General features: G+C 52.8%; 1 protein-coding gene across 1 annotated transcript; it reads left to right on the top strand.

Annotated features, from left to right (window-relative positions):
- Positions 1–132: 132 nt before the first annotated feature.
- Positions 133–9,738, top strand: HPD (4-hydroxyphenylpyruvate dioxygenase). Its single transcript, XM_065889778.1, has 14 exons — positions 133–180; positions 299–325; positions 862–924; positions 1,264–1,368; positions 2,000–2,042; positions 2,234–2,316; positions 3,303–3,392; positions 4,326–4,429; positions 4,816–4,893; positions 5,430–5,592; positions 5,727–5,798; positions 7,644–7,766; positions 9,437–9,553; positions 9,628–9,738. Exons 1-14 carry the CDS (start codon positions 178–180, stop codon positions 9,736–9,738), a joined length of 1,182 nt encoding a protein of 393 aa, XP_065745850.1. The 5' UTR covers positions 133–177.
- Positions 9,739–13,463: the final 3,725 nt, after the last annotated feature.

Below are 13,463 nucleotides of genomic sequence, written 5' to 3'. Positions count from 1 at the left end.
ATGAGGCCATGCCTGGATCAGAGGCTTCCAGGCCTAGGAGCTTCCAGGATCAGCTCCCACCCCCAGGAAGGCCAGGAGGCCAGGGGCGGGACTTGCTGGGTGTTAAATATTTCTGTCCAGCACTCTGCTGGCCTCTCATCCCAGTCTTCCCAGCAGGAAGTGTGACCAAGATCAGTCATGGTAAGAGCCTGCCTGGAGCCATGGCAGCTTTTGCCAACGGCACGGATCTGGAGTGAGATTTCCAGAAGCACCTTGTGTGCAAGTTTCCATGTCTTACTGTCCTTTTCTTTCTCCTTAGACGACTTACAGCAACAAAGGAGAGAAGGTAAGCAGGAGGGGAAATGTGGGGTCAGGGCCCCGGGAGACTGGGATGTTAGCAAAGAGCAGAAGAGGAATAATAGCTACAAGGGTTACGTGACGTTCTGGATGCACACTCAAGTTCATCTCTGCCCCCCCTGCCACGTCTAGACTGAGCTGGTCTCAACCTTACCCTCCTAAGAAAAACTTTTACCTCTTCTTAAATTCCTGCCAATCTCTTAATCCTGTCTGGAAGTTCTTTCTAAGGTCTAACTTAAATCGGTGTCGCTGTAGCATAAAGCTGTTTCCCCCTGTGAAACTTGGGCAGGCCTCCCGGGGAAGAGGGAGGCTCACCAATCCTGAGCCCACAGGAGCTCAATTTCTACATGAGAAACCTTTCGAGGCTTGGCAAGCCTTCAGGGCAGCAGGGTGGGGCGGGTTGGCTTCTCCTCAGTTCTTGGATTGAGGGTGGGACAAGGGAGGTGGCTAGGGCACATCTCTCCACTTGCACTTTTCTAGACCCACTTCTAGGGACTGAGCCTTGCCCCTTCTCTTCTTCTGCAGCCTGAGAGAGGCCGATTCCTCCACTTTCACTCCGTGACCTTCTGGGTTGGCAACGCGAAGCAGGTAAAAGCTGGGCAAGGTGTTGGGAGTGGATAGAGGGCAGGCAAGGGGGCCTCCAGGACAAGGGCAGGTCTCCAGCTGGGTCTGTGATTGGGCCCTGGGACGGGAGGATCAGGGCCAATGTTGGGAGAGTCCCAGGATGGACAGTCACTCTTTGGATCCTAATTACACAATCAGGGCCGCGGACCCCAGTGGGAAACTTACCTGAGATCAGCGTGGGCCAGGGAGCAGGCTTTCTTCCCAGGAGGATCTCGGCACCTGGGGCAACAGGGCAGATAGCCTTGGGGGACTGGGGGCCGGCCCCTCGACCCTCACGGGCCTGTCTGCAACTCTGTGATTCAGGCTGCGTCGTACTACTGCAGCAAGATGGGCTTTGAATCCCTAGCCTACAAGGGCCTGGAGACGGGTTCCCGGGAGATGGTCAGCCACGTGATCAAGCAAGGGAAGGTGAGTCTCCACCCAGGACCCTACCCATCCAGGAGGGCCATCTCTCTCCCTGCTGGTCTCTGAGCTCCCTGACAGCTCTGGCACCTCTGGGTGCAGGAGGCCAGGAAGCCCTTCCTCCAGGCGGCCCAGTGCTCTTCCAGGCTGCCCGGTGTGGTTAGCGGAGCGTGCACTGAGGTCAGCCTCCACTGGGCCCTCCACCGGCACCTTTGTACGACATGCAACAGGGACCTTCTTGGTTTGGTCTACTTCTCGGCCTGGCCCGACACTGGTCTCAGAGATGTTCAGGAAAAGTTGGCAAAGGCCTCAGACGTCAGACTGGAAATCTGAGCAGTGCCCTGGTCCATGGATCCCTGGGGCTCTCCCCACTGGGAGGCTTGACCGGCAGCTCATCCCAAGGCCCCAGGAGGGTCTGGCACGGGAGAAGCCCCCATCCCTCAGGACCAGAGGGGAAGCTAAGGCTGAGAAAGGACAGGAACCCAGCGTCAACAGTCCTGCCTGGCTGGGAAGAGGGGTCTTGTCCTAATGACCCACCAGGGGTATCTCGCTGGTGGGCAGGGAGGGGGGCCGAGAGCGCACCTCCAGAAGCTCACCTGAGCCACCAGCCACACCTCCCTTCTCCTCTATGTCTTAGATTGTGTTCATCTTCTCCTCTGCCCTCAACCCCTGGAACAAAGGTGAGGGGCCCCAGAGGGTTCGGGGTGCCAGGGAGTGGAGACGTGGTATTGTGGGTGGGGGTTAGGGACACAGGGGTGGATCAGGGTTCAGGGAGGGGGCCTCAGCCTAGAAGGAGATGAAGCTCAGAAGGCTGAGAGTACAGGGGAGGGGCCATGACTCCAGCGCCACCTGCCTCCCCTGCCGGCCACAGAGATGGGCGATCACCTGGTGAAACATGGCGACGGAGTGAAGGACATTGCCTTCGAGGTGGAGGATTGTGACTACATCGTGCAGGTGAGGCCGCACCTGGGCTGGCGCAGAGACGAAGCAGTGAGGCTCGGCCTGCCCTCTGTCTGCGACAGGGACCCCCATCAGTCAGGGCTGGAGGACACTGCCACGCTGGAGTGATGTGCCCAGATGTTGGCTGACACACACCTGAGTTCCAGTGACACTCTGCCCCTTAGTAGCCGTGCAACCTCTTTCTGAGCCTCAGTTTCTGCATCTGTAAAATGGGGATAACCACCTACCTCACTGAGTTGTTACAAAGAGGAAACGAGATCACAATCATCATTTCTTGAGCATGACTGTACCAAACGCTGTATTCAAGAGGCAGTTTAGATGTTCAGAGTGTAGATTCCAGAGGCAGACTGCTGGGTCTCAATCTTATTAGCTGTGTGACTTCAGGTGAGTGACTTGAATTCTCTGTGCCTCAATGTTCTCATCTATAAAATAGAGACAATTATAGTGCCTTTCATGTAATGTTGCTGTGCAGATTAAAGAGGCTAGTACTTACAACAGTGCCTGACACGTGATAAGCATAGACATGCAGTAATAAGGTTTTGCTAAATATCAAATACATGATTCATGCATGTAAGGCACTTGGCAGAGGGTGTGACACATAGTAGGTGCTCAATAAATGTCAGCTTGTATTTGTCTTATCCAACCACCCTTTTTACAGATGAAGAAACTGAGGACTAGAGAGGGCGAAGGGCCACAGAGTGAGTTAGCACAGGACAGGCAGGACAGACCCCCACCCCAACCTGGTTTGTCTTAAATAGCCCCAGCTCTGGGCCTGGACCTCAGTTTCCCTATCTGCCAAATGGGCATGAGCCATGGGTGTCAAGGGCAACAGCTAAAGTTTGCTGGAGTTCCTGCCTGGGGCTGGAAAAACTGAAGGAGGCTGCGGCAGGACCACGCAAAGGGGATCCAGCAGGGGCAGCCAAAGGGTCCAGCACTGAGGGTCCAGCACTGACCACCTCCCCACCCCATCTCCTCTGCAGAAAGCCCGGGAACGAGGCGCCAAGATCGTGCGGGAACCCTGGGTAGAGCAAGATAAGTTTGGGAAGGTGAAGTTTGCTGTGCTGCAGACGGTGAGTTAACCTCAGTGCCCCACCTCTCCTGCTGTCAGCACCCAATTAGATGCCAGGACCCCCCTCCCCAACCCCTGACTCCATTATACCATCCCACACTTGTGCCTCAAAGTGCAGACATTCTCCCTGGACCCTGATCTCCTGTATTCTTGGCTGTTGTGCAGAGGCTGAGGAGGGCTACCAGTCACGCCTCTGGGCTTCCCTTCCTCCCCAGTGGGGGCTGATAGCATGGGGATGCAAGGAAGGAGATGGGGGGGAAGCCCCCCCCACCTGCAAGGAAGGAGGTGGGAGGGAAGCCCCACCCCACTCAAGCTATGTGACTTTGGGCAAATCACTTCACCTCCCTGGAACTCCGTTTAAATGAGCAAGTTACCACCTGCGTGGTCCACCTGTGTGGTCTGCCACACGCTAATTAACCGTTCTGTGCCTGTTTCTTCAGCTATAACTCCTCCCACGGTCATTTAAAGGATCAAATGAGATGATTCGTGTATAGCACTTAGAACAGCGCTTGGCATATCACAGACACGCAGCAAAGATTACCTGATACAATCATAGGTCCTTCCTCCTCAAGATTTAATACAACTCAAAGATTGTTAGAATGATTGAAAAGGCCCTTCCATATAATTAGATCCAACACCCTCATCATCTTCATTCAGGCAACACATTTTAATTGAGCACCTATTATGTGCCAGGACAGCATCATAAGCAAAACGGCATCCCCGCCTCCACAGAGCTTCTGGTCCTGTGGGGCAGACAGACTGTCAAATTCCCAAATGTCAGACTGCAATTCATTTTGGAAAGGGGAAGTGACTTGCCTAAAATCACACTTGGAGTTAGGGCCAGGTCTGGGTTGGAACCCAGGGCTGTGTTGGCACCATGAAATGCAGCCTGGCCTCAGCAGGGATGGGACCTCAGGCTGTTTGCCACCCACAGTATGGGGATACTACACACACCCTGGTGGAGAAGATGAACTACACCGGCTGGTTCCTGCCTGGATTCGAGGCCCCAGCATTCGTCGACCCCCTACTTTCCAAGCTGTGAGTGCCCCTTGGGGCAAGGGTGGGGTGCCCTCTCTTCCATGCAGAGGGGACAGAGCATCTTGGTCCCTGCTGGGGAGCCCCTGAGCATCCCAGGCTTGAAGAGGCAGCATAGAGGCCAAGAGCCTAGGGTCTGGAACCCAACTGCCTTGGTTCAAATCCCAGCTCTGTCACTTACTAGCTATTTAACCTTGGCAAGTTATTTTTCTAAGCCTCAGTTTCTTCATCTGTAAAATGGGGCTAGTAATAGTACATGAGTTGATGCAGATAGTGTCTATAATAAGTGCTATGGAATAATGAGCAGTTACTGTTATTGAGGAGCTGGTGGAAGGAAGAGATTTAGGGAGTAGCTTTCTCCTCACCCCCTAACTGCCTCCCTCTCCCAGGCCCAACTGCAGTCTCGAGAGAATTGATCACATTGTGGGAAACCAGCCTGATCAGGAGATGCTGTCTGCCTCAGAATGGTGAGTCCCTGGCCCAAGCCCTTCCCACATGTGTGACAGGCCCACTCCCAGGTGTTGTCAGGAAATAGAGCACGAGGTGGGGCCAGGTTAGTCTGAGGTCACTGATTCATCTGTTCCCTGAAAAACTGTCACCATGGAGACCAGAGGATTTAAGGCCCAAAGTGACCCACCGGTCCTCCCTCTGAGGAACCTTGGGGAATCAACACAGGGGGTGTCACAGTCCAGGGAGGCTTGGAGGAAGGCTGTCACTACTCAAAGAGCACGTGTGTGCAAATGAGAAGCAAGTACCCTTTCTCAAAAGCACCTCCATCTGTTGGAGTGGTGCCATGTATACGGATCTTGTTATCAGATGCTTTACTTCCACCCAAAAGAAAATTGTCATAATAAAGGTACAAACCTATGATGTGCATGATGGGAAAGGTGGTACCCTTTTTGGAGCCTGCTCAGGGAACAAATTCTGGAAGGTGGCATAGGGGCAGGGGGCAGGTCCCAGGCCAACATTAGAGCCATTGTGCCCTTCTGGCCACCCCCCACAGGTACCTGAAGAACCTGCAGTTCCACCGTTTCTGGTCCGTGGATGACACGCAGGTGCACACGGAGTACAGCTCTCTGCGGTCCATCGTGGTGGCCAATTACGAGGAGTCCATCAAAATGCCTATTAACGAGCCAGCGCCGGGCAGGAAGAAGTCCCAGATCCAGGTGGGGCCTCCCTCGGGCCCCGGGGGCCTTGGCTGGGGAAGAACGAAGCAGGGAAGAGGTTTGAGGGCTCTTGCAAGGGCAGGGGTGTGGGTGACGGGGCCACTGACAATGGTTTCCTTGCTTCCCTCCCACAGGAATATGTGGACTATAACGGGGGCGCTGGGGTCCAGCACATCGCTCTCAAGACTGAAGACATCATCACAGCGGTTAGAAGCCTATTCCTGGTCCTAATTCACCTCCCATTCAGCTCCAGAGCCAAACTCTGCAAAATGGAGTCAGAGGCTGGGGATGGGGGTGACGAGTGGCAGTCCTGGGTCCCCTTCGTCAGCCCAGACGGCTGACAGGGCTCCCTTACTGGCTCGTGCCATTCATGTGCAGGCATATTCCCACCCTAGAGAGTTTGGTCTCTCTGCTACAGAAGTAGCAAGTGCCAGAGTAACAAGAAGCCTGGGCTCTAGACCTGGTTCTGCCAGTAATGTACTGTGAGTCTTTGGGGGATTCAACCCCCTCTCTGGGCTTCAGTTGCATCAAATTGAAAATGAGGATAGTAAGCTACAAGATCCACTAGGTCCTTTCATCTAAACTAAATGTCCTGAGTCTATGGCTCCAGCCCTTGGGGAGGCTGGGTCCTACCTGTTCTTAATGTGGCAGTACGACCAACTGGACAAGAGCCTGGCCTGTCCCATTCAGCCCCGGCCCAACCAAGAATTCACCATGACCATGGCAACTTCATTCATTCATTCACGCAACAGATGCTTATTGAGCACCCACTATGTGCCAGGCACTGTTTCAGGTACTTGGGACACATTAGCCAACAAGACAATAGTTTCTACCCTTACGGAGGCACAAAACAAAATTAGTAAAATATCTCTGTTAGATGGCAGTGAGTGCTCTAGAGGAAAATAAAGCAGGGCCATGGGCGAGGGAGGGTGAAGGACATTTTTTTTTTTTATTTCAAGTTTTTCTTTTTCTTTTTTATTTATTTATTTATTTTGGCTGTGCCAGGTCTTAGTTGCGGCACACGGGATCTTCGTTGTGGCACACGGGCTTCTTAGTTGCGTCATGTAGGATCTAGTTCCCTGACCAGGGATCGAACCCAGGCCCCTGCACTGGGAGGGCAGAGTCTTACCCACTGGACCACCAGGGAAGTCCCAGGACTTTGTATATTTAAATTAGGCGGTCACCAAAGGCCTGGCGCTAAGACGGAGACATTTAAGAATGCAGAAGACATTGGGCTTCCCTGGTGGTGCAGTGGTTGAGAATCTGCCTGCCGATGCAGGGGACATGGGTTCGTGCCCCAGTCTGGGAAGATCCCACATGCCACGGAGCGGCTAGACCTGTGAGCCATGGCCGCTGAGCCTGCGTGTCTGGAGCCTGTGCTCCGCAACAGGAGAGGCCACAACAGTGAGAGGCCCGTGTACCACCCCCCAAAAAAAAAAAAAAGAATGCAGAGGAGAGAGGAAGCCGTGGAAATCTGGGGAAAGCGCCCCAGGAATAAGGGACATCCAGGGTAGAGGAAGGTTAAAGGAACAGCTGGAACAGAATGAACAAGGAAGAGAAGGGTAGGAGATGCGGTCAGAAGGTAGGAGTGGGGGCAGATAGTGAGGACTTTAAATTTGACTCTGAAACACCACCATTGGTAAGCAGAGGAGTGACATGATTTGACTTGTATTTTAGTAAAATCCCTCTGGCTCCTATGTTGAGAATAGATATTAATACTTAATCTCTCAATGCCTCAGTTTTCCCAGCTATGAAATGGGGAGAACAATCATCTAAATGTCTCAAAAGATTAGTGCATTGACATAATGAGACAGTACATAGAAAGTGCTCGAGAGAGGCACGTAGTGAGGTCCCATAAATGTTAGTGATTGCTGTTCTTCCATCGGGACCCACAAGGCCCAGAGGAGGAAGGGGATGAGGTCACATTGCATCCTGGCAGTTTGGGGAAGCTGGAGTAGGGACCCTGCCTCCTCCTGGCCCAGCACTTCCCCCTGGCTGGGAGTGTTGAGCATGGAGAGAGAAGGACTGACCTTGACCCTGCTCTGAGACAGATTCGCCACTTGAGAGAGAGAGGCATGGAGTTTTTGTCTGTTCCGTCCACATACTACAAACAACTGCGGGAGAAGCTCAAGTCGGCCAAGATCCGGGTGAAGGAGAATATTGATGTTCTGGAGGTAAGGCCTCGAACAGGATCCTCGGTCAGCCGAGGAGAACAAGCCCTGAGTTCCATCTTGCCTCACAAATGCTGTCTCAACCTTGCCTCAGGCACTGGGATGCAGCCGGGAAAGCAGACCAGGTCCCTGCCGTCATGGAACTTGCATTCTAGTGAGAAGACAGATGACAAATAAATAACACAAACACCATTGGAGAGAGAGAGTTGGTGCTGTGCAGAAACTTAAAACAGGCTATGACAGAGAGTGATCTGGGGCTGCTACATAGGAGGCAGTCAGGGAAGGCCTCTCTGAGGAGGTGACATTTCAGTGAAATCAAGATGATGAAAGGGAGTTGGCTGTGTGAAGACCTAGAGAAAGAGCAGTCCTGGGAGAGGGAACAGCAAGTGCAAAGGTCCTGAGGTAAGAGCAAGCTCTGAGTATTTGAGAAACAGAAAGAGGGCCAGAGTGAATGAAAGGAAGTGTTTGAGGAGTGGCCCAGGTCAAAGAGGTAGGCAGGAGCCGATTCCTCTGGTAGGCTATTTAGGAGTTCGGATTTTGTTCTTCTGTGGCCAGAAACCATTGGAGGTTTTTCTAGTTTTGTTTTTGACAGCTTTATTGATATTTAAGGCACATAACATACATCATTTTTTAAAATACACAATTCAGTGGTTTTTGGCTCTTCACTATATTATGCGGCCATCATTGAAATCAATTTTGGAACATTTTCATCACATTAAAAGGAGACCTGAAACCTCTTAGCCACCACCTCTCAATCTCCCCATTCCACCTCCTCACCCTCAGCCCTAGGCAACCACTGATCTTCTGTCTCTATAGAGCTGCTTTTTCTGAACATGTCATATAAATGGAATCACATAATCTTTTGTGACTGGTTTCTTTCACTCAGCATCATGTTTTCAAGGTTCATCCATATTGTAGCACGTGTCAGTACTTTGTTCCTTTTTATAGCTGAATAATATTCCTTTGGATGAATAGACCACATTTTGCTTACCCACTCATCAGTTGATGGACATTTGTTTCCACTTTTTGGTTATCATGAATAATGCTATGATCATCTGGGTAACAAGTATCTGTGTGGACATATGTTTTAATTCTCTTGGGTAGATACCTAGGAGTTAAATTCCTGGGTCGGTCATATGGTAACTCTACTTCTACTTTTTTTTTTGCGGTACGCGGGCCTCTCACTGTTGTGGCCTCTCCCGTTGCGGAGCACAGGCTCCGGATGCGCAGGCTCAGCGGCCATGGCTCACGGGCCCAGCCGCTCTGCGGCATGTGGGATCTTCCCGGACCGGGGCACGAACCCGTGTCCCCTGGATTGGCAGGCGAACTCTCAACCACTGCTCCACCAGGGAAGCCCCACTGGAGAGTTTTAAACAGGGGAGATGATCTGATTTTTGAAAGATCCCTGAATGTGAGGAAGATGGATTGTAAGGAGGCAAGAGCAGAAGCAGGGAGAGCTGTGTGGGTGCTACTTGGGTGGTCCAGGCCAGCCTTGGGTGGCTAACACAGGGGCTGAGGCGGGGAGGTGGAGGTGTCTGGAACTGCTGCATAAAAGGGTCTTTTCTTGGCTTTGGGGGTGCAGGAGCCCCCATGGCCTTTCTAAATATCCCACCATTTCAGGCTAGAGGGGCCAGCCAGCCTCCCCCTTACCCAGTCCCCTGTCTCCCACCTAGGAGCTGAAAATCCTGGTGGACTACGACGAGAAAGGCTACCTCCTGCAGATCTTCACCAAGCCCATGCAGGACCGGCCCACGCTCTTCCTGGAAGTCATTCAGCGCTACAACCACCAGGTACCACTAAGGACCGCCTGTCCCCAGCGGTTGGCTTTCTGGGCCCGCAGCTCACCTCCTTTCTCCCGCTCCAGGGTTTTGGAGCCGGCAACTTCAACTCACTGTTCAAGGCCTTCGAGGAGGAGCAGGACCTGCGTGGCAACCTCACCGATATGGAGACCAACGGGACTGTGGCCGGCATGTAGGCCGCTCTGGTGCTGACTGACCCACCGAAGCCCCGCCCACCTGCCGGCGCACGGTGGGCCACGCCCCCTCGTCCTGGAACGCGCCCACTCCACAGGCCCTGAACAGCGAGCGAGCCCTCCTTACTGGCCGCTCCCTTTAGACCCCGCCCACCAGCCGCCTTCGGGACCGCCCACACACACAAGACTCCGCCTACCTCCTAACTCGCCCCCTCGGTTGGGCTGTTCAGTCTCCCGCCCTCCGGAATAAAGCGGACTGGGGTCCAAGGCGGTGTCCACGTGTTTGTGCCGGGCTGGAGCAGTGAGGTTCTTTGGCCGCCAGGGGGAGCTCAGGGTGGCAGCACTGTAGGAGACATCCGCGTTAGGGGTTCAGAGGCTGCGGGAGCCGAGGAGGCGCCAGGGGCTAGCGCTGGGCTGAGTAGGACCGCGCAGGTCGCGGGGAGTTCTGGAACCAAGAGGTGCAGAGGGCCTACACGCTAAAGGGAAAGACAGACAATAGCGTTTTGTAGAGTGGTAAATGCTATTAAGAAAATAAAGCGGGTGATGAGCTTGTGTAGAGGTGAAGGTGGGAGGTAGGACTAATGTCGATCGAGGGAAGGCCCCTCTGGGAGGTGACATTTGGGAGCCAGCCATGGGAAAATCTGGGGAAAGAGCATCCCAGGAAGAGGGTACAGCAAGGGTAAAGGCCCTAAGGTGGGACAAAGCTTGGCAGCATCCTGTCTGATGGCGTTCTGATCTCCAAGGATGAGCTGTACCCAACTTTGCTGCCCTGAACCCAAACCTCTGGACTTAGGAGAATGTTAGCCCAGGGACTTTGGGGCATCATCCTCGCTCAGCACCCACGGCACATGGTTCCTGGTGTGAGAGCTGGTAGAAAGGATCTGCGCCCCTCAGCTTCTGCCCTCTACCAGCAGCACGGCAGACACCAGTGCCTACTCCCCCACACCCCCTGTGCAGCTCTACTCCCCCCAACCCTGCTCCAGACGTGGACTCCATTTAGAGAGGCTAGTTCATACTCAAGTGTGAATGACCCTTGCAAAAAAGAGTGACACAGTTGGGAAAGGAGCTACTGGTCCTAAAACAGAAGGAAAATTTTCTTCAAAACTGGAGAAGAGGAGGTGGGGGCAAATAGGATCTCTTCTGCTTCTGATTTTTTCTTCGTTTTCTTTTCTTTTTTTGGCTGCACCGCACAGCCTGTGGGATCTTAGTTCCGATCAGGGATCGAACCCCGGCCCTGGGCAGTGAGAGTGCGAAGCCCTAACCACCGGCCGGCCAGGGAATTCCCTACTTCTGATGCTTGACAACCCTCCCTGGGGAGGAGTCAACTCAGAACTAGAAGCAGGTGGATCTCAGTGTAAGAAAAAAAAATCGGAGTTGGTGTAATGGAAGAATTGGGAGGAATTTTTCCACCCCCCTCAGGTTATAGAAATCAGGGCTTCTAGGATCATGAATTCAGAAATGAAAAGAACAGCAGTGAGAAACCAGAGGGACAACGGCAGGTCCCAGGCCGGTGCTGCTGGCCAAAGATACCCTCCCTCTATTTTCCCATGGTTCATGCAAAGAAGGGAAATTCTGTAACACAGGGGGCTGCAAACTGGTAGCTCACGGGCCAGATCTGGCTCACAGATGTATTTTATTTCGTCTGCCTGATTTTAACAAATTCGAGTCAACCTTTCAGAAGGTCAGGATATTTCACATACAAACTCTACAGTTCTGGTTCCACCTGGGACAACCAGGCAGTTCTGGCCTTGCCTTCCTGTGCAGTAACAACCAGCTGGCACAGGGCAGTAGGTGCCTCTTCAGATGGGGCATGGACAGAGCCGACCCTCATTAGCTGAGCACAGACTAGGGAGCCCCACTACCTGGTCAGCCGCTTGCTAGCTATGTGTGGTCTTGGGCAAGCTACTTGATCTCTCAGTGCCTCGGTTTCCCTTGTCTGTTAAATAAGGATAATACCTCCTAGCGCTACTGTTTTTTGGTTGTTGTTTTTTGTTCGTTTTGTTTGTTTGTGGCTGAGTGGTATGCAGGATCTTAGTTCCCCGACCAGGTATCAAACCCCGGGCTCCCTGCAGTGGAAGCACGGGGTCTTAACCACTGGACCGCCAGGGGAGTCCTGCAGTACGGTGAGTTTGATATCAAAGATGTTTAAAACTGTTGCTGGCACAGCGTCAGTGCTATGTGTTTGCTCTTGTTATTTCTAGAGAGGGGCCTGGATGAGGGGCTCTCGCCCAAGTCTACCCGGCACCTGCCCCTCTCCGGCACAGCCCCGTCTGCTCTGATGCAGACGTCTTGAGTTGAGGCTTTGCTTTGGCCCCCACAGCAGAAGCAGTGAAGAGAGGACTTTCCCTGTGGGACTGAGGGACGGAGGGAGAGGTGGATGCATTTGAATACCGTAGAAGAACCATCAGCCTTGGTAGCTGAGGGAAAGGAGAAGCCCAGGATTTCCAGCCTTTGAGCTTAGGTAACCAGCGGCAGCAGTGGTGGGTGGAGGCGTGGGATAGAAACGCCATTGATCGAGGTGGAAAATACGGCAGCAGGTTGGAGAGGAAAACTAAAGGAAACTCAGATTTGCACGTGTGTTTCTTTGGTGAGCCTTGGGCTGGACGCCCTGGGTTGTCCCTGTGCTGCCCTGCAAGGCTCTGCAGCATTTGCCTCCCCCACTCCCCCACCAGGTCTACCTCTCAGAGCTCATTTCCTTTACTCACGCTTCCCCGTCACTCAGCTGCAGCTACACAGGCCTCCTTGCTGGTCCTCAAATACACCAGGCAGTCTTCTGCCACAGGACCTTTGCACTCACTGTTCCTTCTGCCTGGAATACCTTTCCCCCAGGTCTCCGCAGGCTAACTCCCTATCTCCTTTGACCTGGGTCTCCACAGGGCTGACTCCCTTTTCTCCTTTGAGTTTTGTTCACATGTCAGGTAAGTGGGCTTCCCTGACCACCCTGTTTAAAGTTTCGCCTCTCTCCCACTGACACCCACTTCTCATAGCTATTTTTCTCCTTATCATAGCATTTATTTTTCACGTTTGCCTGACTCACCCACAAGGACACAATCACCGTGAAGACAGGAAGTATGTTTTCTCCACTCCTGTAGCCCCAGTGCCTAGAGGAGTACCTGGCACATAGTAGGTGCTCAATAAATATTGGTTGAATGAATAAGCGAATGGCCAGCAGCTGCCCCTACCTTCTCTTTTCTGGCCCTGCCTGTCAACTCCTTTTCTGTTCCCACGAATCCAACTCTAGTTGTGTCCACCTGTCTGGATGGACAATTCCAAGAAAACAGCCCACCAATAAGACACCTCCCTTGCCTTCATTTCTTTGCTCACAAGTAAGGCTGCAAAGAATGTCCTTGTACAGTATCCTTGCCTGCTCGTGGCTCTCGGGTTCAATTCCTGACAGTGGAACATTTGGGCCAAGAGTTTATGTGCATTTTAAATATTGATCATTAACATGTCATTTTTCCTCCTAAAGGTTGCAGCAACTAATGCCTCCACTAACGGTGCGTGAGTGCCCCTCACCCCGCGCTCACCAACACTGGTATCTGCCACTTGACAGGGGAAGTGGTATCATGGTATAATTTGCGCTTCCTTAGTAAGAAGTGAACTTCTTTTCAGTCACGCTGCTTTTTGCTGAGGTTCTGAGCCTGTCCTTCTCAAAGACAAGTGGACATCTTCTAACAAACTCTCCGTGGGTCCCTCAGTTACCCCACCACTGGATCAGGCAGAGTTGA

This window comes from Phocoena phocoena, chromosome 13 (genome assembly GCF_963924675.1).
Source record: "Phocoena phocoena chromosome 13, mPhoPho1.1, whole genome shotgun sequence".
In the NCBI taxonomy this organism is placed as follows: Eukaryota; Metazoa; Chordata; class Mammalia; order Artiodactyla; family Phocoenidae; genus Phocoena; species Phocoena phocoena.
This window is presented reverse-complemented; position numbering and strand designations above follow the sequence as displayed.